Source organism: Mustela erminea, chromosome 1 (assembly GCF_009829155.1).
Source record: "Mustela erminea isolate mMusErm1 chromosome 1, mMusErm1.Pri, whole genome shotgun sequence".
NCBI classification, from domain to species: Eukaryota; Metazoa; Chordata; class Mammalia; order Carnivora; family Mustelidae; genus Mustela; species Mustela erminea.
The window spans coordinates 172,239,991-172,267,139 of NC_045614.1; the positions used below are offsets into that span (position 1 = coordinate 172,239,991).

A 27,149-nucleotide genomic window follows, 5' to 3' on the forward strand; every position below is an offset into this window, starting at 1 on the left:
GAGGATGTCTCTTGCTTTTTTCAGCTTCTAGAGGCTGCTTATGTTCTTTGGATCACAATGCCTTCCTTGTATCACTCCAAACTCTTGTTTCCACAGCCACATCCCTGTTACTCTTCTGATCTCCTGTTTCTCTTATAAGTATCCACACAATTACATTGGGCCCACCCAGGTAACCCAGGATAATCTTCCCACACAATACTCTTAGTTTAATTAAAGTCTCTTAGTTTAATGCAAAGTCTCTTTTGACATCTAAGGTAACATTCACTGGTTCTGGGATTGGGCTGTGGCTATCTTTGGGGTGGGAGGTAAGGCATTATTTGGCCCACCACACCTGGATACCAGAGGTCACTGGTTACAGATGAAAGGTTAGATGTGGGGGGAGGGTGGATTCTGAGATTTCAGCATTGGGATTTGAAATTTGGTCTTTTTGGAAAAGTACTGAAGTATTCAGTGAATGCAGAAAGTTGCAACAAAGAAATGCTTTCTTGGCTGCTAAAGAGACAAATACATGTTTGTACTGTATTTTTCTTTAACAAATGAAAATTCTCCTAGAGACATCATAAAGATTCTTCCATCTTAAAAAAGAAATATTAAATGTTTTTTAAAGGACAGTATTCAGATCTATGTACACAAATCTGTGGGAACTCTTCGCCTGGCAGCTTTACCAAGTACTTTGTTCAGTTTCCTTTAAGTTACCTTTATCAGGAATTTGAACTTTTTTTTTTTAAATAAAGATTTAGTTATTTGCCAGAGAGACAGAGAGAGAGTGTGTGTGTGAGAGAGAGAGAGAGAGAGGGAGCATTGCACAAGACCAGGGTGTGGGGTAGAGGGAGAAGCAGACTTCCTGCTGAGCAAAGAACCCAATGCAGGACTCTATCCCTGGACCTCTGGGATCATGACCTGAGCTGAAGGCAGATGCTTAACTGACTGAACCACCCAGGCATCCCAGGAATTCAAACATCTTAAGATGGACCCTGAAAAGCTCCCTCAACACATGTGATTCAAGTATTATAAATACATGTCATCATTTGCATTCCAGAATATGTCATCCCAATATAAGTTTGAGACTTGTTTTGTGCCCTTAAATGATGAATACAACTTTTGAGAGAATCAGTAACTTTCAGTGCTTCCCTCTTGGCTACATGAATAACTTCAGGGAAACCTCTGGCCTTTCTTTTTGGTGAATTGCTGTATTGTGGGTGTTCCAGACACTCCACAATCTTTGCTTGGTATATTCTTAGCAAAGAAAACTTAACTTTGAATCCATAGAAACTGAATAAATCAGTTTTCAAAAATCATCCTGATGGCTCAATTCGATGTTCAACAATTGTTAAAAAGTCTATAATTTCGACCTGGCAATGAAGACTCACAGTCTGAGCCTGATTGAGGTTAAAGGATTCATCTAATTTTGGGGACCCCAGGCTTACATTACTCTTAATGATGGCACTCTCTCCTAGGCATTCACCTACCTCCAGGTACATAGCCTTTAAATAAATACCCGAGACTTGGTTTAGAACTCAAGGATGATTTATCTTCTCCATTCTAAGGACATTTTACTATACATAACTATGCCTTTTCCTCTTCCTCCTCCTCTTCCTCCCTGTCTTCCTCCTCTTCTTCACTCTGAATCTCTCATTATTTACCTATCTGGGATTGTACTTGGTCGGTCAATCCAGTTCCCCCTGATGAAATATCTCAGTCATTTTGAGCCTAGTCACAAATCTTTGGCTCTGTTAGTTACTTCACTGTCCATTTCTTTGTTTTCTGCTTTTCTTCTTAAAACTTGACTTTATTGCTCAGTGAAGAACATTTTCCTGTCTTTCAGCATCAAGTGAATTGCCATCATGGAAAAGAAGGCCAACCATGTCACTGCTCCTGTCACTGTGTAGGCAAGACCTAAGAAAAGGTTACTGCCTCCACTCCATGTCAAGGTGGAAAGAACAACTGATTTTTCTCCTCTAAACCTGGTTACTGGAAAATCTAAGACAAGAAGACCTGTTAAGGATTATTTCAACACTTCTCAGCTCTACCACTGTATATCCTAAATATATTAGGCTGAACCATATAAAATTGTTGTGTTTGTAGGTTTAAAAAAATGGTTGAATATTGAACTTCATGTTGTCTAATCTTTACCAATGTTGTATCTTCCTGGAATGAAATTAAGCAAAAACAAGCTTTCTCTCTACATAGTTGTAATCTATAAAAGAGATTCTGACACAAATAGATCAGACTGACTTACAGACAACTAAAAAAATGGACAAATATATTTAATTTCCTTTGGCAGACCCACGCAAATGAAAAGAATACAGATGTGCTTTACAGCAAACCTAAATTTTTGTTTGTGAATCAGGAGACCCAGGGTAGTCCTTCATAACTAAGGTTTGAATTCCTACCTTGTAGAAAATTCTTCAAAATTAGTGAAGAATAAAAATAATGAGATAGATGGCAAAACATTTTTGGTGGGAAAGCTAAAGGTGGTGCATTCATTTGGGTTTTGAAAAGGCAAACATCCCTCATTGCTGGGGAGAATATGTTTGAAGTGGGTTTGCTATCGTTAGCATTTTAATGATGTCATTTTGATTATGCATGTGGCCTGAGGTTTTTAAACATCTGGTGCCTTTTGTAAACCAAACTAATAAACAAATAAAGGCTTCGCATAGCAACGGCACAGAACTGCAGCATTTCCCAGCAAAGCTCTTAAAAGGCCTCAAATCACTTGGCAACATGCGATTTAAAGGCACAAGGAAACTGGTTAGGAAACAAGTTCTCTCTCTCGTTCTTTTCCATCAAAATCCCTCACTGTCACCAGGTACCTGCATGCCACCTTGACCCAGCTGTGTGTTTTCTCTTCTTTCAGTTCCATTAAGAAGGTCTTTTTCTCAGACACAGAACATCTTTTTCCCCTTAGGAGTGGTATAGGTGTCTGCTGCAGCTATGATTTAGTCCTTCTCCTTGTGTGGCAGCAAAACCATGAGGCAGGCTGGGTACTACTCACACCAGGGCTCTGCTCGGGAGGTGCAAGTGTAGGGCTGAAGCTCAGGGTCCAGGTTCTGCCTGCAAGATTTAGACTCAAGAGTCATCAGCATTAAAATAGGACTGTGAATGAAGTCACTCAAGAAGACCTTGACTCCAGAGGAGAAACAGTGTCTCCTCTGTTTGGAACATGGAGTCCCTTATGTTTCCCTCAACTCAAAACCCCTGGGCATGCATGGTGAGGACAGCAGTAAACGATGGGCTTCTTTCTTCCTGTTTTGTGACTGCAACTCTAACTGCTTTACTGATACGGGAATCGTAGACAAAGTTGGGATCAGAAGGTCTAATTTGGGAGACCACTGTCAAGCACCTTTCAATCTCAAATTTGGGGGGGGGTGGCTTGCTGAAATCCTATTAAAAAGGTAATATTCTATGGTTTACTCTTAGATCTGTATGTATAAGGCTGCATAAGAGAAACAGGTCTGTGGCATTCGTTTTTATTTAGGGAGAAATGAAAATGAAGGAACTGAAGGCAAACCATACTCATCAGTGAACAAAAAGGAGGCAACAAGCTGAGAAGCAGAGAGGGTGTCACATCAGTGGTGCATCCCTGACTGAGGAATGTCTCCCCACACCCTCCACCTCCCCGCCCCCACCTGGTCAGAATGGAGATGTCCCACACTCTAGGATAGGAAAAAAAACGTGGAGTGGGGAACTAGAGCTCATATAGTCATTCACTTCTTCTAAACTATTTCTCATTCAAGCTCCCCGAGATGTAAAGAAACTACTAAGGCGGTAGACAGTTTTGTGGTAAGATCCTCTGGCCTGCTGGGAGTCCCATGAACAACTCCTACTCAGTAGCCCTGAGATTGTGTATAAATATATAATTTTTTTTAAAGATAATGTTTGGCTCTCATTTTGAAGTTAAATCTTTTTGTCTTTAAGTCAAGAGTTACATTTGTACTTTTGAATTAAGTGAAAACATTCAGAATCCCACATTAAAGCCTGTGTCTCCTAACTTGGACCTTATGTCCTTAACCAAGGCACTGACTCCTACCAGCTGGCTCGGTATCAAAGACGGAAGAACACAGTGTTTTCAGAGCAGACTTAGAGCACACATCACGTGGGATGGATGGACTGCACCTGCATCTTGAGTCCAGGGCTCCCTTGGTCTATACTTTTGTTTAGATTAAAAGGTTCTACAGTGTCTCTCAATTTTCATTATTTTTAGCATATATTCTAAATTTACTGCTTACCAAATCACTCTCTCTCATTTCCCTGGTCTTCTACCTTATCCCATCCCTCTCTGTTACACGTCTCTAGGTCCACTGTATTTAATCTTTTGGGGGAATAGAAATAGTCCTTCCTTATTTACCCATCCCTACTTACCTGATAGTGCTATTAACTGTTATTCCTAAAAAAAATTTCTTTTAAAAGTACATATTTGATTATATATAAAGTGGAGACTAACAGTTCTATGGTGACAAGTGACAGCACTACCAATTAGAGAACTATATATTTCTTCTTTGTATACACAGATTAGATTGTAGAATCGAAAAGTACAAAACAAAATAATTCAACAACTAGTACCTAGACCAATGCTGATTTTTCTTGATCCTCAGGAAGAAGAGTGGTATAAAAGGATACTATATGTAATGTTAAAACTATAGTTACCAGCAGGCAAGCCTTCAGTAAAGTACTGTATGCGATTGAGTCGACGGTACAGTTTTTTGAAAGTGGGAAAGGCGGCTGCCCGCATCCACACAATGAAGTCATCATTGAGGAAGCCATTGTTTTCTGGATCCTCTTGATCTAGTTCATAGACAGGCTTCGCCCAGGATGGAGGCTTTGTGGTCCCTGTGGGAAGAAATCATTGACATGTTTGACAGAAATCATCTACACCCTTCAGTTTTCCTTAGAATAGAGAGGATGAAATAGTTTTGCTTTCTTGAGAAAAGAGAAGTAATAATTAAGACTTTAAAAAAAGTGTGTATGTATAAGCTACCTAAGTATGCAAACTTTAAAAAATAATGGATTATAAAAACTCTAAGGAAATGTAGGGGAAATAGTGATGATTTGTCATAGGGTTACAATAGAACAGAATATCAAATTATATGTCTATTATGTGTTCAACTACATTAAATGCATATAAAGCACTGAAAAAATAGACCAAAAGGATAATAGTGGTTATATTCAGGGATAGCATCACAGGGACTGTCATCATTTTCTTTAGCTTCACTAGCAATTTAAAGACAGGAAATTAAAACAAGATATGATCATTTCATCTAAAACTTGGGTAACAGGTGAAGAAAAACAATGACAACAACTGATGATGCAGCGGAATGAGGAACTCTTGCTCAGAGCAGATAATGTGCAGACTGGAAACATCACTGGCAATCTAGGAATATGCATCAAAAATTTCAATGTATTTTGCATATGTTTTGGCCTAGAAATTCTACTTCTAGGAATTTATTCTAAGGAAATAATCACGTATGTGCATGAAGACTCTGTTAAATAGATATTTTCTGCTGCAACGTGCTTCGAGCTCAAAGCTGGAAGTAAGGAGGAGGAACTGATAAAGAGAAGGCAGAGAACAAAGGTGTTACGAGCCTGTTTTGTTTTTGTTTTTTTCCCAAAGATTTTATTTATTTATTTGACAGAGAGAGGGAGATCACAAGTAGGCAGAGAGGCAGGCAGAGACTGAGGGGGAAGCAGGCTCCCTGCCAAGCAGAAAGCCCAACGTGGGGCTCGATCCCAGGACGCTGAGAGCATGACCTGAGCCAAAGGCAGTGGCTTAACCCACTGAACCACCCAGGTGTCCCAATTACGAGCCTGTTCTAAATCCAGGAGGCCTAGTAGATTTGGGTGTTGTAGGACTGTTGGAAGCACAGGATGGAAGGCCAGTGCCAGGAAATGAGTCTGTTGAGTTTACTCTCGTTCTCATACTTCCCACTTTAGCATAGTGGGCTTGTCTGTCTCTTCCACTATACAGCATGCTCCTCACTATAGTGTCCTTTTTTCACTGGCATTTAGTCTAGTGCCTGGCACAGAGCAGGCATTCAACAAATGCTTGCTAAAGGAAAGAGTGACAGAAGATAATAAAATGCATACTGAATTTTAAAGAACTAGTCAATAAGAGAAAATTGCAAAAGAGGAAACCACTCTTTCTCAACTCGATTGACTAAACTATTTTCTTTTAAAAGAAACCTGTCCCGTTTTCTAAGCACGGTACTTATAAAAGCAAGTGCTGAGTTTGGTTGTACTAATCTGCTTAAGTATGTTTGTACACTTAAACTTCCTCTGGAAAAAATTCCTTTGCTGAAGAAACTTCCTCTGCAAATGTTGTGGAGCTCACCTATTTTGGCCCTTCCCAAAATTTCAGTCATTGTTGCTAGAAGAATTTTGATGAAAACTGAAATTGCCTCTGGTACCTCCACTGTGAACCTCACCCTCTCATGAGCTCATGTCCCAAGATAACATGCCCTATAAGAAACTGACATCTTCATCACCCAGGGAGCTTGTTAAAAATGTAAGTTCAAGCATGCTTTTCCTTACCAACCCCTGATCCCAGTTCATCCCATTTCCAGAGAGTATGAGTAGTGTGATCTAAGAGGCACCAACTTGCTTCCTTTTCCAAGTTGGGTCATTCGTATTTATCCATTTATTCAACAACAAGCATTTCTGGATTGGTCACTATGTATCAAGCACCAGGGATAAAAAAACTTCCTAATTTCCTCAAGGAATTCACAGGCTGAAGTGGGATGACAAGTATTCAAATAGATAATTACAGGATAATGTGGTAACTCTTACAGTAAAGGTAAAAACGAAGTGGAGCAGGAGATGAGAGAACACCAAAGACTCTTTGTGTTGCAGGCCAAGGTTATGTGGCAAGACAAACTAAGAGAATGTTGCCAAGTTCCTTTCAAAAACTAGGGATTCAATTATAGGTACAGTGACCATACTTGCCAGTTGTCTAAGATAGTCCCAGCATATGTCTTTTATCTGTTATCCCACCTGACTTAGCATTTATCCCAAACAAATAATGTACATATAATTTCATCCTTCCACCTTCCAGCCATGGTCTTAGCTAATAGTGTGTGAAATACCCATGTGCAGTGAATGGAATGCTTACTTTAACATGTGACTAATGAAAGATAACCAGAGATCCTTTCAATCAAAACATAGTATATTCCTGTGACGCCTCCCAGCTGTTTGACACTCCAGCTAGTTAGGTCATGGCCTCTGTGTTGACCAATGAGACACACGAAGCTGCCAGCCTACAACTCAGTGGGATCAGTGGGAAATTATAGGTTATGTTATACACACATGACATAGTGTGGGAGATAGATGCTGAATGTCTTGCTGGGTGTACATTTGAACCCTGTTGCAACTGTGGTTTTATCATTTATTATAGGGTACAAATGTATAACTATTTTATTGTTTGGTATCAGTTTTTATTTGCTAGGAAGTCCTTTTAGCTGTAAAGAGCTAAAAAATAAAACATGTATGTTTAATGTAAAATTAAGTACAGTTTCTTGAGAAAGTTGATGAATGTGAAACTTGCAGTGCTGGTTGACAATTACCACACAAAGGAACCATTGTGATGTCAATGACAAACTGAAAATTAAAAGACATAAGTCTCCTGAAAAACATCAACATCTACTTCAGAGGTTTGTGGTTATTTTTAGAAGTATATCTGACAATGCTTTGCCTCAGGTAGCTACAGAAGGTCCATTTCTTTGTCATTATGTGAGCATGACTTTTCATTTAGATCAACTGAGCTTCCCTTTAGTTTTTTTTTTTTTTGGTGGGGGGCTACAAAGGAAAGCTTTAATGTGTTGCCTCCATTTGTTCTTTAGTATAAAAAGAACTTTGTAGGGCGCCTGGGTGGCTCAGTGGGTTAAGCCGCTGCCTTCGGCTCAGGTCATGATCTCAGGGTCCTGGGATCGAGTCCCGCATCGGGCTCTCTGCTCAGCAGGGAGCCTGTTTCCTCCTCTCTCTCTCTGCCTCTCTGCCTACTTGTAATCTCTCTCTGTCAAATAAATAAATAAAATCTTTAAAAAAAAAAAAAAAAGAACTTTGTACACAAATAAATGAGTCCAGTTTCACATCAGTGTCTTCAAATGCTTCAAAATAGAAAAATCAGTTAATTATAATAATTGTTTGAATTTTTTGGTGTGACTTTTCACGCAATCACAGCAAAGCTTTTTGATACTCAATCTTGAAAGATTAAAAATTCTAACATTATAATAAATATTGCTATAAATTCAGCTAAAAAATGAAAAATCAAGTGTAAGTTTTTGGTTTTGCGGTGACAGCATAAACACAAATTTGGTGGAGCACAACATCAGAATAAAAATAATGTTCTTGATAAATCGAGAAATGTACAGATCAATGTACTTTAACTTGGTTGTGGTAGATACATAATGTGTCACTATATCCAAACAAGCTACAGTATTTTACTAATTAAAAGAAGAGCTGAGGTTGTGCAAATTAAATATTTTTGTATATTCACAGAGAAACTGAACTGTAAAATTTTTACAATAAGATGGATGATAATTAAAAGAAACACTTCAGGATGGTAGTATATGTGGTCCATCTTTGCTACGCATCATCAACCAGAATTTTAGAAATGCTTGAGCCTTTGAAGAACTAGTTTGTATATGAAATGATGTGTCCTATAATTATCCTAAATTTTTTTGGTAAATGAGCCTCTAACTTTGGGTTGAATTTTAGTCAAAGTAATTTAAAGATTTTAAATGAAGTATCCAAAATATGGAATGCCAAAAAACTTAGTTTTTGGTTTAGTGAATTGTAATTATTGAAAGACAGTCTTGCAAACAAGAAGATATTAAAATTTACCCCCATGAAAACAATGGAATAACTGAACATGTTATATAATGAGAGTTCAAAATGTGGACCAATTTAATTTTTAATTCTACAATTATACTTCACAATGTTTCAATTCAGGTAAAAGCTCTTTTCATGGAGCTCCTATTTTTAACTGGATTAAATTTTTTCTTTAGGGTGCCTGGGTGGCTCATTTGGTTAAGTGCCTGCCTTCGGCTCAGCTCCTAGGGTCCTGGGATTGAGTACCACATCAGGGTCCCTGCTCAGTTGGAAGTCTTCTTCTCCCTCTCCGTCTTCCCCTCACCCTTGCTCATGCTCTCTCTCTTTCTCTCGCTCAGTCTCTCTCAAATAAATAAATAAAATTGTCAAAAATTTTTCTCTACCAGAATGAAACGATATTAAGATTTTATAGCATCTAAATTTAGGAACACACTTAGAAAGATAAGAGATAGAAAAAAATGTGAGGTAAAAAGACAGTGCCTATGAAAATATTTAGGTTATAATACTAGCATATTTCAATATAAAAAAATGAAAATGAAAATATCCTCCATTTAGTAAAATTGGCTATGAGCATAATAGGTACCTCAGTACCTATAGCTACCTTCTCAGTTAAGAAAATAATTAGAGTTAAAAGAGAAGAATCAATTAAAGGGGCCAACAGTATCAAATTGATTAACCATAAAGTTTAACTTCAAAAAAGACTGCAGATAATTCTGTAAAATAATTAAAAATATTTTAATAAATTTTAAAAAATAATAAAAAGAATAAACTCATTAGAAAAATACAGGGGCATGTAATGAAGACAAATATGGCCAAGAAACTGATTAAAATTATGTGACTGTATATCCAGAATAGTAATTCTGCTTAGGTTATCTTTTAATGTTTTAATAATAAAGTCATTTTTTTAGTTGGCTTAGTATACACAGATATGTTATTTTAATTTTTGAAATAGTTGCCTTTTAAAGTAGTTTGTAAGGGCACCTGGGTGGCTCAGTGGGTTAAAGCCTCTGCCTTCAGCTGAGGTCATGATCCCAGGGTCCTGGGATTGAGCCCTGCATCAGGCTCTCTGCTCAGTGGGGAGCCTGCTTCCTCCTCTCTCTCTGCCTGCCTCTCTGCCTACTTGTGATCTGTCTGTCAAATAAACAAATAAAAATCTTTATAAATAAATAAATAAATAAATAAATAAATAAAGTAGTTTGTAATGGAATTATTGTATAGGTTCATCAATATGGTAATGTCAATTTACTGATTAATAAATTCAAATTTAAAATAAATATATAAATTTAGTTTTTCTAGTGCTCCCTTTTCACTCTCAAAAGTGCACGAGCTTAGACAAAAAATTACATGGTCACCCTAATTACAAATAAAGTAACAAGTTTCTTAAAACATTGCTTTTTTCCTAATGTCAACTGAAAGGAACCAGGGCACCCATTATTTCATGTTTCTGATAGGTACGTGATGGAGATGTCCACAGGGAGGGGAAGTCAGAGCAAAGGGGAAGTCAGCAAAAAAAGTAAAGAAGGAGGTATCTTAAACATTTCCTCATACATAAAAACTTGAGAAAAGAAGATTTAGCTAATATATGGGTCTTACCTGCAAATGCGATAGAAAGATTTTTGGACCTTGGATTCCGAAATTTGACATACTTATCTGTCCACCATGTAATTCCACTTCTTAGCATTGGGACTTCAATAGGTATAGAGGAATTCAGGTTGTATGAAAGAATAATGGTATCTGTAAGGAAATTAAAAACTGTGCTAGAGATGCAAGCAAGCATTTTTGCTCCACTTCAAAGTACAAAACCAGACACAGCTGAAAAGTAAACTAGGATTTTAGCAGACTCTCAACATGCCTACATGTAATAGATGTTGGAATTAGAAAACTATTCTCTTTCTTGCCAAGGCCCCAATTATTGGAAAATACTCTAAAGCTCCATTGAGCTCATGTTCCCTAACTACTTCAGATCTCTGGTAAGGGAGAAGTTATTTGCAAATGAAATACGATAAGTCAGTGGATAGTGTATACACAATTTCTTTTCTTTTCTTTTTTCTTATTTTGAAATGCTACTCAGTTGCAGAGGTGATCTTCTGGACATTTAGGTTATTACTGCTTATGAAAAGGCCCACCATGGAGACAGGAAAAGTCACCTACCATTGAATATGCTGTTGGCAATAGCACCACAAGGAGCGATTGGAGTCCCATCATGGGACTTGCTAAATGGAGCACAGGTTCCAACATCCTGGAAGCAAGATGATACAGTAAAAAGAAATGCTTTGGTAAACTCTCTTAGAATGTTAAAAGTGCGAACACTGGCAATGTAAATTAACCCACACTAATTTATTGACACGTAACAAGATTGTGGACTGCTACCTGTTTTTCCCAGATTTCTGGCTCATGTAGACTAGGAAATTTTTGAGTTTTGGAGGTTGTGTGTGTGTGTGTGTGTGTGTGTGTGTGTTGTGTATATTTTTTTCCTTATTAACAATATATAACATACCAAATACATCTGCAGGAAGGAACTTACTTTGTGGGCTCAGCTAAATATCACACTAAGGCTACACCCAGAATATATTATTAAACCTTTTTTTTATTGAAGTGTAATTCATATTCTGAAAATGATACAAATTGTAGTGAGTCTATATATTAGGTGACTTATCACAGGGGATCCATCCACCTAACTACCACAATAGATTTTTAAAAGAGTGGTGGCCAAAAAAAAATCACCTGATTATCACTTTCATATAATAATCTCATTATGGAAAAGGTTTCCTTCTAGGGTTTTTGTTGTTGTTGTTGTTGTTTGTTTTTGTTTGTTTGTTTTTGCTAGCATGCTGAGTATCATTTATCAAGAATAAAAATTTATACTTCTAAGAGTGAAAGGGTATTTAATTAAACCAAAGGCTTTTAATCAATCAAGTAGAGCTTGATTTCCTTAATTTCCTTAACCTTGGGTGGAGTGAAGTCCCGAATTATAGGAAGGACAATGGTAGATATACAGGGAACTGGACTGAGACCAAACACTCAAGGTTACTATCAAAATGGCTGATGCATGAAAGGATAACCATTTAATTGGACAAGATTCGTACTACTGTTCTGAAGAGGGAAACTACTCCTCTCATTAGCAGATATATAGAATACCCAGCCCATTCATTTTATGCAAAAATGAAATGAACATTCTGTTTTATAAAACTTTAGATTTTTAGTTTATTTTCTGATAACCTCTTTTAGACTTAAAGACCCACCAGGTTTTTGTTTTTTTCTTAAGTATTTACTAAATTAACTAAAGCCTAACCTTTAAGTCTGTACCCATCAGTTGGCTATTACTTCTGGACAGAATATATCGATAGAGATTCTGATAGAAGCCGTACAGTTTGTAGTACATATAAACATTACCCTGTAAAAGGAGAAAAGCAAGAAGAATTAACTGGAATATTAATAAACATGGACACAATTTTTAGAATAAAAATTACCACAGAAAGAACGGATAGGAACTGGAAGTTTCTTTATATCAAGCAGAAACCCAAAAAATTATTTTTTAAAAATTGGTGTTGGAAAATCCTTGTCTACACAGAATTATTAAAATCACCAAATAACTTATTTTCAATGTTTTTGTAAGGGCTGCTGTGCTTCCGCCGTGAAAAAATTTTAAACCCAGATTTTGTATTCTCAATATATAAAATTGATGCTACAGATTCCATCATTTTCTAACAATACCAGGAAAAATGCTTTGCCCAGGGGTTGTGGTAGGCATCAAAGTCAATTATTTCAAACGAAATCCTTGAACATATTTGAAGTTGGGGCCATCCGGGTGCATGTGAAAGGCATGAGATTGCTCCTTGTAGTTTGGCTCTGGGGTCTTTGTCTTTTTATCCCCAGAATCTAGCACAGTACCTGGCACACAGTGCTTGCTCAAGAAATGGTGAACCATTTGTTATGGACCAAAAAAAAAAAAAAAAAAAGAGGGAATAGAATAATTCATGGATCTGAAAGAAAGGTGATTTTCACCTTGGCAATAAGTCACCCTGTTGCCATGAGAGATGGTCCTTTTCATCTATGCTACCCTATGAGGCTGTCTAGTCATAGGCTACCATCATGCTTACCTTTACGGTGACATAGCAACATTCTCCAGGCAGACTTGATACAGATCTTACTAACAGCACATATAATGCAAATGGAAATGCCCAATGTGGCTGTTTATAATTAATATATGACCTACCTCCAAAATAATGAAGGCCTGCATCCAAAAAGATGAAGGCCTTTATTAAGTGCTCCCCATATGTTAGCCGTTATATTCCGTGCCAGAAATACAAACGTATTCTTTTATAATCTCTGGGGTCAATTGATTCGCGTATACCATGAAAAACTGGCACTTTGAAAAGGCTTCTGGTCTCCCCCTAAGGACATGTAAGAGGATGAATATGGAAAATGTGAGCTGGTACTCAGTGCAGGCTGGAAATAAAGGCCATGGTAAGTGTGACCATTTACAGAAAACAACAAAGGCTTAAGAACTTAGTCACTTGTAAGAGAAAAGTGTCTGGAATACCAAGAAGGGGAGATGTTGGGTCATGACAAAGAGGCAGGCTGCAACATCATAAACAAGAGACCCTGGGTGTGAAGGCAAACAAACCAGGCATAGCGGGAATGACTGATTACATTTCCTCACCCAACAAGGGAACCTCTACTGCTGACCCATAACTACAGAAAATATGAAACCCACAGAGTGGAATTGACTGTACATTTTCTTGGAGGCTAAAAAGAGAATTTCACTTACCCAAAGTGATACATTCACATTAATGACAAAATAAACAGGCAGAGCACACTCACACCACACCAGGGACAGAAGTGTTTTAATAACCTTTTTTTCAGTGATTCTTTGTCCAAAATTTAGCTTAACAAGGCCTCCCAGAGCATCATCTTTTTTATTGGTCCTAGAGGCACAAGGCACTCTATGGTGTTTCTTCTCTTTAAATTCAGTGGCACTCTTGTGCAGGATTCCTAGTTTAAGGCAGTCTTGTGTGAACTCATTGCCTAGCATGTGTGCTGTGTGCTAACTGGTGAACCGAAGCTCTGTGGTTGCACTAACTAGTTTGGCTGGATTTTTATGAGAAAATCTTTGCCTGAAAGGAATGGTTAGCAGCTGGTAACATTTATTTGACTTTAAGGTTTCAAAGTACACAGACAGATGGAAACTGAAACCCTTAAGATTCGATCTTTTGGATTTTTTCTTCAAAAATGTAAGTACTCTGAGCCTCCAACTCTGTCACACCTTGATTTCAGACTTTTGACTTCCAGAACTGTGAGAGATTAGTTTTCTATTGTTTTTAGCACCCCCTGCTTTCCGGCCAAAATTAGGCAACACTAATTTTCTTTTTCAGTTGAAGTATAGTTGATACACAATGTTACATTAGCTTCAGGTGTACTACATAGTGATTTGACAAAGTCTAGACATTATGCTGTGCTAACCACAAGTGTAGGTACTGTCTACACTAACAGTAACTCAGGATGGTGAGTTGAGGAAGGCAAGAAAGGGCATACCTATAAAGAACTAGAATTTTGACCTATAAGGACACACACATAAAACCTCCCTCACTGACTTTATGTGGATATTACTTATAATCCTAGTACAACTCAGTAATTACCTTATAGTTTATATCTCACTTACTCACAAAATTGCTTAGCCCTAGCCATAATCAATCTGGATGTATTCAGAATATTACTAATGCCAACATGTTTTCATTTGGGATCAAGAGAGAAATAAGAAAAAGGTCACATAAAACCAAAGCTTCCTAGAACATAAAGCCATATAATTTAGCACTTGATCTTTCCTCTGTTCATTTACTCTTTCAACATTTTTTGAGCACCTACTACATAAATATACTGTGTTATGCACTGTGGAGGAAGCAGAGATTCATATGTTCATTCAACAAACATTAATTGAGCACCTACACTATGCCAGGCATTGTCACAGGTGCTTGGGACACGATAGTGAGAGATGGACAATAAACAATACATATCATAGACTATTAGTTTATTTGGCAAATTAGAAGGTGATATGTACTATGGAAAAATTGAAATCACAGCAAGTTAACAAGGATTGGGAGTAGTACAAGAGTGGGGTGAATAGACAGTTTGTAGTATGAAATAGTAGGCCAATAAGTAGGCCTTATTGAAGTGAAGGTTGGACCAAGCCCTGAAGGAGATAGGGCAGTTGGCCAAGTGAATATCAGGTACAGGGGGCAAGGCAAGAGAACACATGACTAGTTGAATGAGTGAGGATTCCAGTGTGGTAGGAGTGTGGTTGGGGGAACAGAATGAAGGTTTAGGTCAGAGAGGAAATAAGAAGCCAAATCATGCAAAGCCTTGAAGGGACTTAAGCTTTTTCACTGAATGGAAAGAGGAGACATTGCAGGGTTTTTTTTCTTTTTTTTTAAAGTTTATTTATTTGTTAGTAATCTATTCTCAGTGTGGGGCTTCAACCCATGACCCAGAGATCAGGAGTTGCATGCTCTTCCAACTGAGCCAGCTGGGTGCCCCAACTTCAGGGATTTTTGAGTAAAAGAATAACATACGACTTCGACTTTAAAAAGCTCACCCTGGGGGTGCCTGGGTGGCACAGTTGGTTGAGCAGCAGACTCTTGGTTTCTGCTCAGGTCGTGATCTCAGGGTCGTGAGATTGAGCCCTGTGTTGGGCTCTGTGCTTGGTGCAGAATCTGCTTGAGAGTCTCTCTCCCTCTGCCTCTCCCTTCTCTCTCTCTCAAATAAATAAATCAATCTTAAAAAAGAAAAACTCACTCTGGTTGCTGTGTTGAGACATGGATAGAAGCAGGGAGACCTGCTAGGAGACTATTTCAGAAATCTAAGGGAGAGGTGAATATAGCATGGAGCTGGGTGGTAGTGCGAGAAGTGGGAGAAGTGGACAGACCCTGGATATATTTTGAAGGTAGAGCCAACAGGATGGATTGGATGTGAAAGAATAAAAGGAATGACAATGACTACTAGACTGTTGGCCTGAGCACTGGAAGGATGGAGTTGTTTTGTTTTGTTTTTTTTTAAAGATTTTCTTTACTGATTTGACAGAGAGAGAGAGAGAGAGGGAACACAAGCAGGGGCCACAGGAGAGGGAGAAGCAGGCTTCCCATTAAGCAGGGAGCCCAGTGATGCAGGGCTCCATCCCAGGACCCCAGGATCACGACCTGAGCTGAAAGCAGATGCTCAATGACTGAGCCACCGAGGTGCCCCTAGGACGATGGAGTTGTTTCCAACTGAGATTGAGAAGTCTTTGGATGGACTGGGTTTTTTGGTAGGGGCAGGGAGTGGTGCAGTAGATAAGGGAGAAGTGGAAACCAGGAATTCAGGTTTGGAAATGCTGAGCTTCAGATATCCGTTAGATATCCACATGATATTAGGAAGGCAGCTGGACATACAAGTATGGATTGGGAAGAGATGTTTAAGCTAGAGATATAAAATGGTATTGGCAGTAGATGGCATCTAAAGTCTGGAGGTAGATGACATTTTCAAAAAAAGTGAACACAGTTAGAGAGGAGACTAAAGACTAGGACTAAAGTGCTGCCTATCTCAACATAAGGAGTTTGGGGTAAACAGGAAGAACAGCAAAGGAACCAAAGAGGCAATCGGGGGCTAGGAGGAAAACCAAGACAGTATAGTATCTTGGAAGCTAAGAGAAGAAAGTATGTTGAGGATGAGGGAGTGATCACCTGTGTCCAGTGAGCGACAAGGCACTAAGGTCTGACTGCTGAAACCTGACTGAGTAGATTTAAGAGAGAGTGAGAAGGGAAGAACTACTGCCAAGATAGACAACTCATTTGAGATTTCCTGCTAATGGGAAGTAAGAAATGGACAAATAGCTGGCAGGGAAATTGGGAGAACAGAAGAGTGGTTTGTTTGAAGAGAAGTGAAATAATATGTCTGTAAGCTGGGAATGATTGAGTAGAAAGAAAAGCTGATGATATAGGAGAGGACAGAACTGCTGACTTAAGACCTTATAAGGGCAAGAAAAGAAGGCATCTCAGGACAGGTGGAGATAAGCCTGCAGATAGGAACAGGGATAGTTGACCTGGTAAAGGAAGGGTGTGGGGAAGGTTGAGCGTGTAGCGCATGCACTTTCGAGTAGGTAGTTGTGGTGTAACATGTAAAGCATGGTCTCTATCCTCAGGGAGGTTCCTGTAAGTAGAGGAAGTAAAGCCACAGGATATTACTCTACAACTGATTATAGTAAGTTCATCGGAAGAATGGAAATTGCTCCCAGGATATGAATGTGGGCAAATTGTTGCTGGAGAAAGGAGTGAAAAGGAGGGTCAAGGAATGCCCAGGGATGTTAGGGTTTTAAAACAAGTGGCAGTGAGTGGGGAGACTTTCTAGGCAAAACAATAGCAGAAACAGAGAGAGTCATATTGTGGGAAAGCAAGTTGGTCTGCTGGCTAGAGTACAAGGTCTCCTTCTTCCTCTCTCTTTTTATGAAAAGGTAGCTGGCCCTCAGGTGGTTGAAGAGCAACCTGAAAGAGTGCTTTTTTGGGGGGCGGGGAGGATGGTAAACTTATTTTGCAAACAGCAGCTGGTTTAAAGTAGGGGAAACCAAAGGCAAGTAGGTAGCTCTGATACTGGACCAGGAGGCCCGAACTGAGGCAATGCCAAAGAAAACAAAGAGGACAGGGTGGTTGCAGAGATGGATTGAAGAACAGTGTCCACACATCAGAGGCTTAGATGAAAAAGGAGTTGGCAGGGTAAAGTCAAAGAGGAAAGTTTGGAGTCTTGGTGATGGGTTCTTTACCAGCAAGGGAAGTAAGGAGGGTTTTCCAGGAGATGATGATGAGTCTCATTTGGGACCAGCTGAGTCTGAGGTGGAAGCAGGGTCTTGAGGTGGGAAGCTCAAGGGGAACGCTCAGTGGGATGCTCAAGAGAGAGCCTGCCTATACTTAGATTCAGCCCATGCAGAGTCATCTGAAAGGGAGAGAGGGCGATCGACCAAGTCAGAGAGGAGGACACTGTGGGGGGAGAGGTGTGGAGTCTAGAGGACAGGACAGGATCTTTGAGGAGTTGAAGGGAATACAGTTTTTCATTTATTTGGTTGTCTTGACTACCAGGTAAAATCGTGGAGGCTCTGAAAAGATGCCTCTGGGGTCTCCCACTATAGGGACAGTAACTGAGGGATGACCCCAGCTATCACTGCTCTGAAATCATCCTGCGTTTGCACCAAGGCCATGCTGTCCCTGGTGCTCTCAATGGCTGAGCGTGGCAGGCATACTGAGGCAGACTCCGTCAGGGATTCTCTGTTGGCCTTGCCAAAAGTTCCTAAAGAATACACTGAAGTCCAAGACCTTTCTCCCTAACTTCCTTCCTTCCTTCTCTGCTTCCCCTTTCTTCACAGGGTCAGAGCTGTGCTGTGATCTAACAGCTCTTCCAGCCTCCTCTGGCTCTCTCCCCATTTTCCCTCACAGGCAGTTCCCCCAGTAAATCTCTTGCATGTCTAATCCTGTCTTGGCAGCTGCTTCTCAGAGGACCTGGACTAACATAAGACTTTAATCAGCCCAAGGGCAGGGACTTCTTTTAATACTTCTTTCACATTTCTCACAGTGCCTGACAGCCAGGCCAAGAGTTGCCTTAGGGATTAGGCAATTGCAAATGTAGAATGACTTGAGGGGGTGGGGAAAGGGAGGATGGGGGAGAATCCCAGCAGGTGTGTGACCCCTGAGACTAACCTTGTCCAAGTCACTTAACCTCTCAGCCCATTAATTTTCTCACTATAAAAGGGGTGGTTAGGTTCAATGGTCTCCTCTTGTGTTGACATTTGGAATAGAATCTGATTGATATTAAGAATTATGTTACGAAGTGGGGTAGGTAAAGAGTCTGGAAACTTAGAAACAAAGGAGAAGAATAACATTCCAAAATAAAAAAGTGGGGGGGGAGAGTCATGCATGAACTCGACACTTTGTAAGGTCCCTCACCAGCACTCTGTTTCATTTTTTGTATTTTCGGTTTTGGAAACCTCTTGGTGGAAATCATGAACTTACTGCCAAGTGTGAAATGGGAATAGATCAGTGTACAGCTAATTGAAGACTCTTGAATTTCACTTACCTGCATTGTCTCTGAAAGGTAAAAGGGAATAGAGCAGGTGCATTCTTTGTCAAAATTAGTGGCATCTTCTCGCAGTTTTGCACAATTTCCACAGATTTTTGTGTATTTAATCTGTCAGGCAGGCAAAAGAACAATTATTAATTAAAAATTACATGAGTTCATATTTTAAAAATCAAGTCCTGAGTCCACCTATGTCTTCACGCTCTGTGTCAAGGGCATGGACTCTGGGACATGAATGAAGGATAGTCCACTGCTGGGCACAAAGTGTTTCCGGAGATGCTTGGAAGGAGTGGGCCCTTCTACAGACTTTCATTTTCAGACCTGGCAGTATTTTGCCACTGACCTGGAATTCAGTGTTTCTATTGTACATTTATGCAACTGTTGAGATGTATGCTTGTGCCTCCATCATATAGAGGTGTCATTAGGAAAGTATTAGACAATGACTCACAAGAACTGGGTCTACAGCCTGAGGCTAATCAGCTTTATGGGGAAGTCACTTCACTGTTTTTCCATTCTATTGTATGGAAAATATTTATACTAATGAATTTTTCTACATAACATCTAGAGGAAGTTATTAAAAAGGACCAAACACAGAAAAAGAAGGGCTTCCAAAATGTAGGGTTATTGATATATGTGGAATAATTCTGATTTTAAAATGTTGTCATATTGTGTTTTTTAAAAGTTAAATTCTGTTTAAAATAGTATTGTGGACTCGTTAAAAAAGGGTGCTGTGTTCCAAACGAGCAAATCCCATGAGCTCTGGTTAAGAGCCTCAGTTATGTAAAAATATAGCTGGAAGAAGCTTAAGGAAGGAAGGCTCACAGAGGCTGTGCACTTCCCCTTCTGCTCTTTCCTCACTGTGCTGAAGAATAATTAGATTATGGGAATGGGGAAGAGCAGGAAAGCAAGGAAGTGGCCTTCTCCTTGATAAACTGCCAATGGGATGTAGGATTCTTTGGGAGGGAATACTAACAAGAAAGATAGCATTTTTTTAATCCTTGCAAACCACTGGGAGTTTTGAAGCCAAAGAGCCAAAGTGTTAGCACTACATTAAAGATTAGCCAAAAAGCTACTTAATTGTACGTAGATCCTTATATTTGTTATTATTTTATATATGTATGCATGTATGTATGTATGTATGTATGTATGTGTTTTTAAGTAATTCTTTAAAAACACAACAAGGCTTGAGCTATTATTTTGGAAAATATTGATGTGCTGTGTGTGAAACTGCATTCTAAATTTTAAAAAGCTTTAAAGAATAGGGCTGTACCATAACTGACCGCATACTAAACTGTGACTGAGGAAACTAGGGTTCAGTTCGGTCAATCTTTGACTTTGATTTAAATATTTAATCTCAGGACCCACATTTTATTGATCAGCATCATTCTGTCTAGCAATTAATTGATCTGTGAGGTTGCTGTTGTAGTATTCATTCTACTCCATGGATTCCTGTTGGATTTCTATTAATGCAGAATTAGGAAAAAAAATGTGTTTCATGAACAAATGATCAATGAGTAGATGATACCTAAGGTTGTTTTTTTTTTTTTAAGATTTTATTTATTTATTTACTTATCTACCTATTTGACAGTGAAAGCAGGAACACAAGCAGAAGGAGTGTAGGAGGAAGAAGCAGGCTTCCCGCATAGCAGGGAGCTCCATGTGGGGCTCGATCCCAGGACCCTGGGATGACCACCCCAGCCAAAGGCAGACGCTTAATGACTGAGCCACCCAGTCACCCCTCCAAGGTGTTTTCTAGTTCTAAGTTTTATGAGGTAGCCAAACTACAGAACCAGCCCAAGTGTCCATAGACTGATGCATGGATAAAGAAGAGGTGAGCTATAAATATAATGGAATATTACTCAGCCATCAAAAAGAATGACAGCTTGCCATTTGCAATGATGTGGATAGAGCTCGAAAGTATTTCTTAAAAATTCTATGTATTTATTTATTTATTCATAAAGAGTGAGAGTGGGGGGAGGGACAGAGGAAGAGGGACAGAGAATCTCAAGCATCTCTACTGAGCTCAGAGCCTGACGCAGGGCTTGATTTCACACACCTGTGATCATGATGTGAGCGGAAATCAAGAGTCAGACACTTAACTGACTGAGCCACTCAGGCACCCCTGGAGCTACAGAGTATTATACTAAATGAACTATGTCAGTTAGAGAAAGACAAATACCATATAATTTCACTCATAAGTGGAATTTAAGGAACAAAGCAAATGTGCAAAGGAAAAAAGAAACAAAAAACCAGACTCCTATTAAGAAACTGGTGGTTACCAGAGGGGAGAAGGGCGGAGGGATGGGTGAAATAGGTGACTAAAGATGGAAAAAATAATAAAATCAATAAATATTTATGAGGAAAACATATCTATGATCTACTCTCGTGAATGACTTTGTAAACCTATAGCTCTAAAATGACAGGAGAGATCACAATCTGCTTGCTCCTCATAGAAATTTGGAGAGGCAGGAACAATCATTCTTGCTCAAAGGGAACTGGAATAAAGTCACTTCATCCTTGTAGCCCAAGGCAAAGTGAGAAGAGGAAGACCACTTAGAACTCTTCTACTAGGTCTGTGCTTGATCACACTGGCCTGAGGTATGCACTTCATCATATCACCCAGTATAATGAAATACATCCATGTGCAAAAGAGGATCTCACTATCACAGTGGTTTCTGGCTTTCTTGTATAAAAGCAACATGTCCTATCCTAAGTGACTAGGAAAAAGGTCAATTGGAAAATATCCTTAACATGATAAAAATCATTCGTGGAAAGCTGTTTGCAGAGTGGCTAGTGAACTGTGGAGTGAGGTTCCCTTCAAAATGCACGAAGTGACATCATTTAGCAATGGCTGCCTCTTAATGAAGGCTGCACTTCACAGTGAGTGAGGGTGGATAACCAGAAGGGAAGAAGCAAGGGAAGGGGGGAGGGAAATCAGAAAGAAAGGTGTTGGTGAAGAAGAAAATAGAAAAAGTAAATAGGATGAGCTGTTTGTGGAAAAGGCAGTTTAATTTTCTCTTGCCATTTTTCATCTGCTATTTGGTGGACCCTGGTCATTTAAATCTCACACTGGAAGACTCAAAAGGACCTAAGGGCATTTAATTCCTGGGGAGATAAACTGCTGAGAGTTGGTAGCAGAAAATATAAGTGGAAAGGCATTAGAACAGCGTGGTTTGGGAAGAGGAGTGGGACATGACATGGTGGTTTCCTCTTTAAAGCCCTGTTTGCCCTGATCCATTCTTCCACTAAGTTTGGGCCTATTATATACTGGGCAGTGTGCAAGGAAGGGGTTGTGGATGCGGCGAACAAGGCAGCCATGGCTGAGCTCTTTGCTCTTACCACACACGGCCTTAACTACTCTATCTTTAGCTCACTGAGGGCAGGAACCAACTCTTACTTTTACTCGTGTGCAAACTCTCAGTCTCCAGCAGAATTTAGTTAATATTTCTAAGTATCCTTAAGAGGCCACAAAGATTTGGGTTCTTGGCTTTCCTAGATTAAAATAATGATCTCAGAGGGAGTTCATGTGCAAAGGGAAAGACACAATGCTTGAAAGTGGGACAAAATTGAAGACCTCTTTGTCTCTTTACTTTTTTATCCATATGATTCACAGGCATCTGGCAGTCATTTGACCCTGCCTCTCCTTCTCCTACCTCTAACAATCCTTGGTCAGTTCTCCAGCCAGCTTAAAAAGCTTCTGGGTTTGCCAGGCTCCTGTAAATGATTGGCTGAGCAGACCAGCATGAGAGTGAGTGTACTTAAGAGGAAGTAGGAATGAATAAAGCCAACACACAGGCAGCCACCATCTGCACTAGTTAACTGAAAAAGGAATGTTCTAGTCTCATTTATTGAGGGGCTGTGTTCTCAAACTGACCACTCATTTATAGTCCCCAAACTGAAAATTCTTAGAATCTACATTAACAATGTAAGATGGGACAAACCTCTATTTCCTTGATACTCTTTGCAGACAATATAAGAATGATGCCGACACCAAGGCAGAATACTCCTGTTGCAAAAAAGCCAGAGAGGACTCCAGTGGCTGTGAGCTGTAGCCAGTAGGCAGGCAATTGCTGCTGCTTCAGGGCAGAGTTGTCTGGCAATCGGGACTGACTTTCCTCAGATGTCCTCTTCATTTTGGCCCTGCAGGTGACTGAGGTATACTTTCCAGGCATTTAAAACATTATTACACATAGTGATACTGCATAATGCTAATACAAAATGAAGAATTACATGACGTTTCCTTTTAGTTGCATCTACTTCCCAGAATTATTCCTTAACTGAACCTGATATTCAGCAGGATATAACACAGCTCTCTTCAATCAGCCATTGGTATATTTTACTTTAGGCTCAAAAAGCGTGTGCTAAATGCCATGCCCAGGAGGAACAGTCTCCAGCAGGGTCTGCACAGACCAACAACCAGTGACATTGGGAAGTAGTTATAATGGGCTATTTCTGGGATGTGGTGACTAATTCAGGGCAAGCCCTTCCTGAAGGGGGAGCATGGATTTATCTTTGAGAACTTGCCTAAAGCCTTGGAGATTAATACAAAAAATAAAAGTTAGGGCTATCAGCTTTTTTCCAAATGTGGCTGCTTCTAACATAAATATAAACTAAGTTGGAAGAATGCTCTCAGATTACAGCGAACTTTGCTACTTGTGATAATGAGGAAGAGGGAAGCAAACTGGGATTGTGGAACACAGATGTCTAATCTCAGCAGCTGCCAATATTTTCATCCATAAGAAAGACTCCAGTAGAAAGTGTTCATTAAAAACATCTCCTCCTAAACTTTTTCCAAGCATGTGCTTTAGAGTAGCTCAAATGAGGCAAGAGAAAGGAAGAGGAAGATAGATACTCAATTAAAAGTTCAGTATTGCAATATGGTATTATTCGTTTGGTTTGGGTTTTTTCTCATTTATCAGAAATCCCTTAACATTTCATTGGGCTGTTAATACTTTCTTTTCTTTAAGATGTATTTAAGGTACAAATTTAGGATTTAAAAAAAAAGACAACTTCCTAATCTTCCTTTTTTATTAATATTAGGCAGAGAAGCCATGCTGGATTATTTTTATTTTTATTTCATTTTATTTTTTTAAGGGGAGGCAGAAAGAGAGGGAGAGAAAGGATCTTAAGCAGGTTCCACACCCAGCAAGGAGCCTGATGCTGGGCTTGATATCATAACCCTGAGATCATGACCTGAACCAGAATCAATCAGATGCTTAACTGGCTGAGTCACCCAGGTACCCTTGGACTATTTTTATATTAAAGAAGGCAACAACTTTGGCAGGTGTACCTAGTTTAAAAGAACACAAAATAAATGCAAAAACTCATACTAGATGGAATCCAATTCAGAGTCGAAGCTTTCCACTTGCAAAACTGAGAAAAGCAAATGCCGGGGGAAATTTTCAGCATATCATTTGAATCTGGCTTGGAGACGGTGGCAGGTATGGCTGCTGGTATCAGCTTTGTGAGAAGATGGCAGTGAACACTTCTAATTCACATCTATTTGTTTTAGTAAACAAACACGGACAAGAACTTAAAGGCAGCAACAGTTTACAAGATTAGATTAGATTATATACGCATGGTTGGCCTACAAAATAATCAGGTACGTTTGCCACCTAGGAATTTGATCCAACATTGCGTGGGATTATACTACATAGATAACACCTAGCAAAAGGGCATTACAGTAACAAATCTGTAAGAACAGAATTTCTGAAGCTTTTTATAAAACAACAAAACCAAACTAACCCAAATCTCAAAGTAGGAGAAACTTTCATGTAGTATATTAGTCAGGGTTCTCCAGAGAGACAAAACTAATTGGAGGTACGTAAAGAGATTTCATTAGAAGGAATTGGCTCACGTCGTTATGGAGGCTGGCAAGTCCAAAATCTGCCAAGTTGATGTCTTGATTTGAGTCTAATGGCCAAAAGGTGCTGTAAAATCAGGAAGAGCCGAGGTCCCAGTTTGAAGACTATCAATAGGAAGAGCCAATGTTTCAGTTGGAATCAGAATTCTTATTTGTGTGGGGGGGGTGGTTTGTGGAGGGTGTGTGGGGGTGAGCAGTGTCCACCTTTTGTCCTATTTAGGCTTTCAACTAACAGGAAGAGGCCCACCCATAAGAGGGAGGGCAATCTGCTTTACTCAAGTCCTCCCCTTAAAATGTCTACCTCATCTAAAAACACCCTCATAGAAACACTCAGAATAATTTTTGCTTGACTATCTGGGCTACCTGTGGCCCAGCTGACATATAAAGTTAACCATCACAGGTATTAAGTGAATACATTTCTGAGGTAACATTCCTAAGAGAGCCAGATCTCACTTTATAGGCGCTTTTATATTTACATATTTCTCTTCTAAATAAATATACTTCAAGGATACAGATATACTTCATATACTCTGTTTTTCAAGTTTCTAGAACTGGGTTTCCTTACCCTCAGCACTACTGATTAATATTTTGGGCCAGATAGTTTGTTATTGTGGGGGCTGTCCCGTAGGATGGTAGGATGTTGAGCAGTACCCTTGGCCAAAGGATACTACCTACTAAGTAACAGCCAGTCCCAACTCCCCACTAGATGCTAGCAGTATCCTCCCAGTTGTGACAATCAAACACATCTCCAGACATAGCAAATGGCTCCTGGGCGGGGGGCGGGGCGCAGGGAGGCAAAATTGTCCCTGGTTGAAGATCCACAGTTTTAGATTGATATGGATATGACAACTTACTAGCAGTTGTTATATTGTGGTATCATGAGAAATTTCAGAGTGTGATTTTTTTAAGTCTTTGCTTTCATTTCTCTCTAATGTTGTGTAGTAGCTTTCCCAGGTATTACCAGACATTTTCTGTAAATCTGAGATTATTTTAAAATAAGGTACAGAACAATTAAGATAGTTGTAGTTATATTGTTATCTTCCATATATTTGCCAAGTGCCACATACACCCACAACTCTTTCTATCAGCACCACTGCACCCTTCACACTAGTACCAGGCTTCAGTTTAGGAGTCTGTTCCACGAGTACTGTCATATGGAAGCCTCAACAATCCTAGGAGGGATCGTTCCCATTTTGCAGCTCTTGAAACCAAGGCTCAGAGAGGAAAGTGGCTTGGTTAAGGTTGCACAGATGCTCTTTCCCTTCTGCAAAGTAACATGAGAGGTCAGCTGGTGAAAGAAAAACTGTCTGCTTAACAAAAAATCATACACAAGCTGGTGATACTTTATTATACAGAGAAGTTGGCAAAGGATAGCTCCATTTCTGTCAAAGAATCTCCACCAAAAATTTCTAGTGATTCATGGGGTGATCCAGTTAACATAATAAAACAATAGCTGATATTTACTGAGTCCTTGCAATATTCCAGAGCTACTAAATGAGATGCAAATCCCACCATAAAAACTGGAATTTTCATTAGGACCCAGACTTAGAAAAGGCCGAGCTTCAAAGATTCAGACTTGCACAGACTGAGGACTCCCATTTCCAGAAGTTCAAAAACCTCCTTTCTTATCTAAATGAGAGAAAAGGAAAAAAAAAAAAAAAAAAAGAAAAGGTTAAGATCAAGAAAAGATGGTCTTGGTGAATAAATTCAACCAACTGGACTTCCTAATATTTGTGTAGCTGTTATAGCCAGAATCAGGGGGGGTAAAAATCTTAACCTGTGTTTTATTCAGAATTGAAATATTTACTTAAGTAAAGGAAGAGGTACTTAATAAAACATCCATTTCATTAAAGGGCCCTTTTGTAACCATTCAAAATAAAATCTCATAAAAAAATCTTATATAGGGGCGCCTGAGTGACTCAGTGGGTTGGGCCTCTGCCTTCAGCTCAGATCATGATCTCAGGGTCCTGGGATGGATGGAGCCCCACATCGGGCTCTCTGTTCAGCAGGGAGCCTGCTTCCTCCTCCCTCTGCCTATCTGCCTACTTGTGATCTCTCTGTCAAATAAATAAATAAAATCTTAAAAAAAAATCTTATACAAAGGTTTTCAGAATACCCAAAGTATGGTGAGATCGCACACATATTTCAATATAGAATAGCAGATAATGATATCAACATAATACAAATAACTGGGTGACAAGGTTTTTTCTTTGACACAATTCCTCCTTATCATTAAATTTAGAAAACTTTCAGTGGATTACTCAGGTTTCACATTATAACTGAAATAATCAGATATAGACTTAAGTTCCTAACATCAAATTTGCGAACTGGTTTTAAAAAACCAGTCACAGGGTACCTGGGTGGCTCAGTG

At 39.3% G+C, this 27,149-nt stretch overlaps 2 protein-coding genes and 1 long non-coding RNA gene across 6 annotated transcripts in view; all 3 read right to left on the reverse strand.

Annotated features, from left to right (window-relative positions):
• Positions 1–892: 892 nt before the first annotated feature.
• Positions 893–26,015, reverse strand: LOC116595127 (cell cycle control protein 50C-like). 3 transcript variants are annotated; one of them, XM_032351148.1, is made up of 8 exons: positions 24,773–26,015; positions 22,857–23,055; positions 18,916–19,026; positions 12,116–12,217; positions 10,975–11,062; positions 10,417–10,557; positions 4,648–4,830; positions 893–1,896 (listed from the first exon to the last, which is right to left on the reverse strand). In XM_032351148.1, the coding sequence occupies exons 2-8, from the start codon at positions 23,046–23,048 to the stop codon at positions 1,790–1,792; spliced, it is 924 nt and encodes a 307-aa protein (XP_032207039.1). In that variant the 5' UTR covers positions 23,049–23,055; positions 24,773–26,015; the 3' UTR covers positions 893–1,789. The 3 variants fall into 3 exon arrangements, with proteins under 3 accessions (XP_032207039.1, XP_032207021.1, XP_032207031.1); XM_032351130.1 differs by having other exon boundaries at positions 893–1,980; positions 4,621–4,830; XM_032351140.1 differs by lacking the exon at positions 893–1,896 and adding an exon at positions 1,992–2,144.
• Positions 7,778–9,019, reverse strand: LOC116595139. The gene is made up of 2 exons (XR_004287534.1): positions 8,052–9,019; positions 7,778–7,843 (listed from the first exon to the last, which is right to left on the reverse strand). It is a non-coding gene; the product is annotated as an uncharacterized LOC116595139 (long non-coding RNA).
• Positions 26,016–26,100: 85 nt separating the features above from the next.
• Positions 26,101–27,149, reverse strand: part of CMSS1 (cms1 ribosomal small subunit homolog) — a 382,853-nt gene continuing 381,804 nt past the window's right edge. For both annotated transcript variants that reach the window (XM_032351108.1, XM_032351118.1), the window contains one exon: positions 26,101–26,407. In XM_032351108.1, coding sequence (XP_032206999.1) covers positions 26,324–26,407 — 84 coding nt within the window. In that variant the 3' untranslated portion in view covers positions 26,101–26,323. The remainder of the gene's footprint in view (positions 26,408–27,149) is intronic.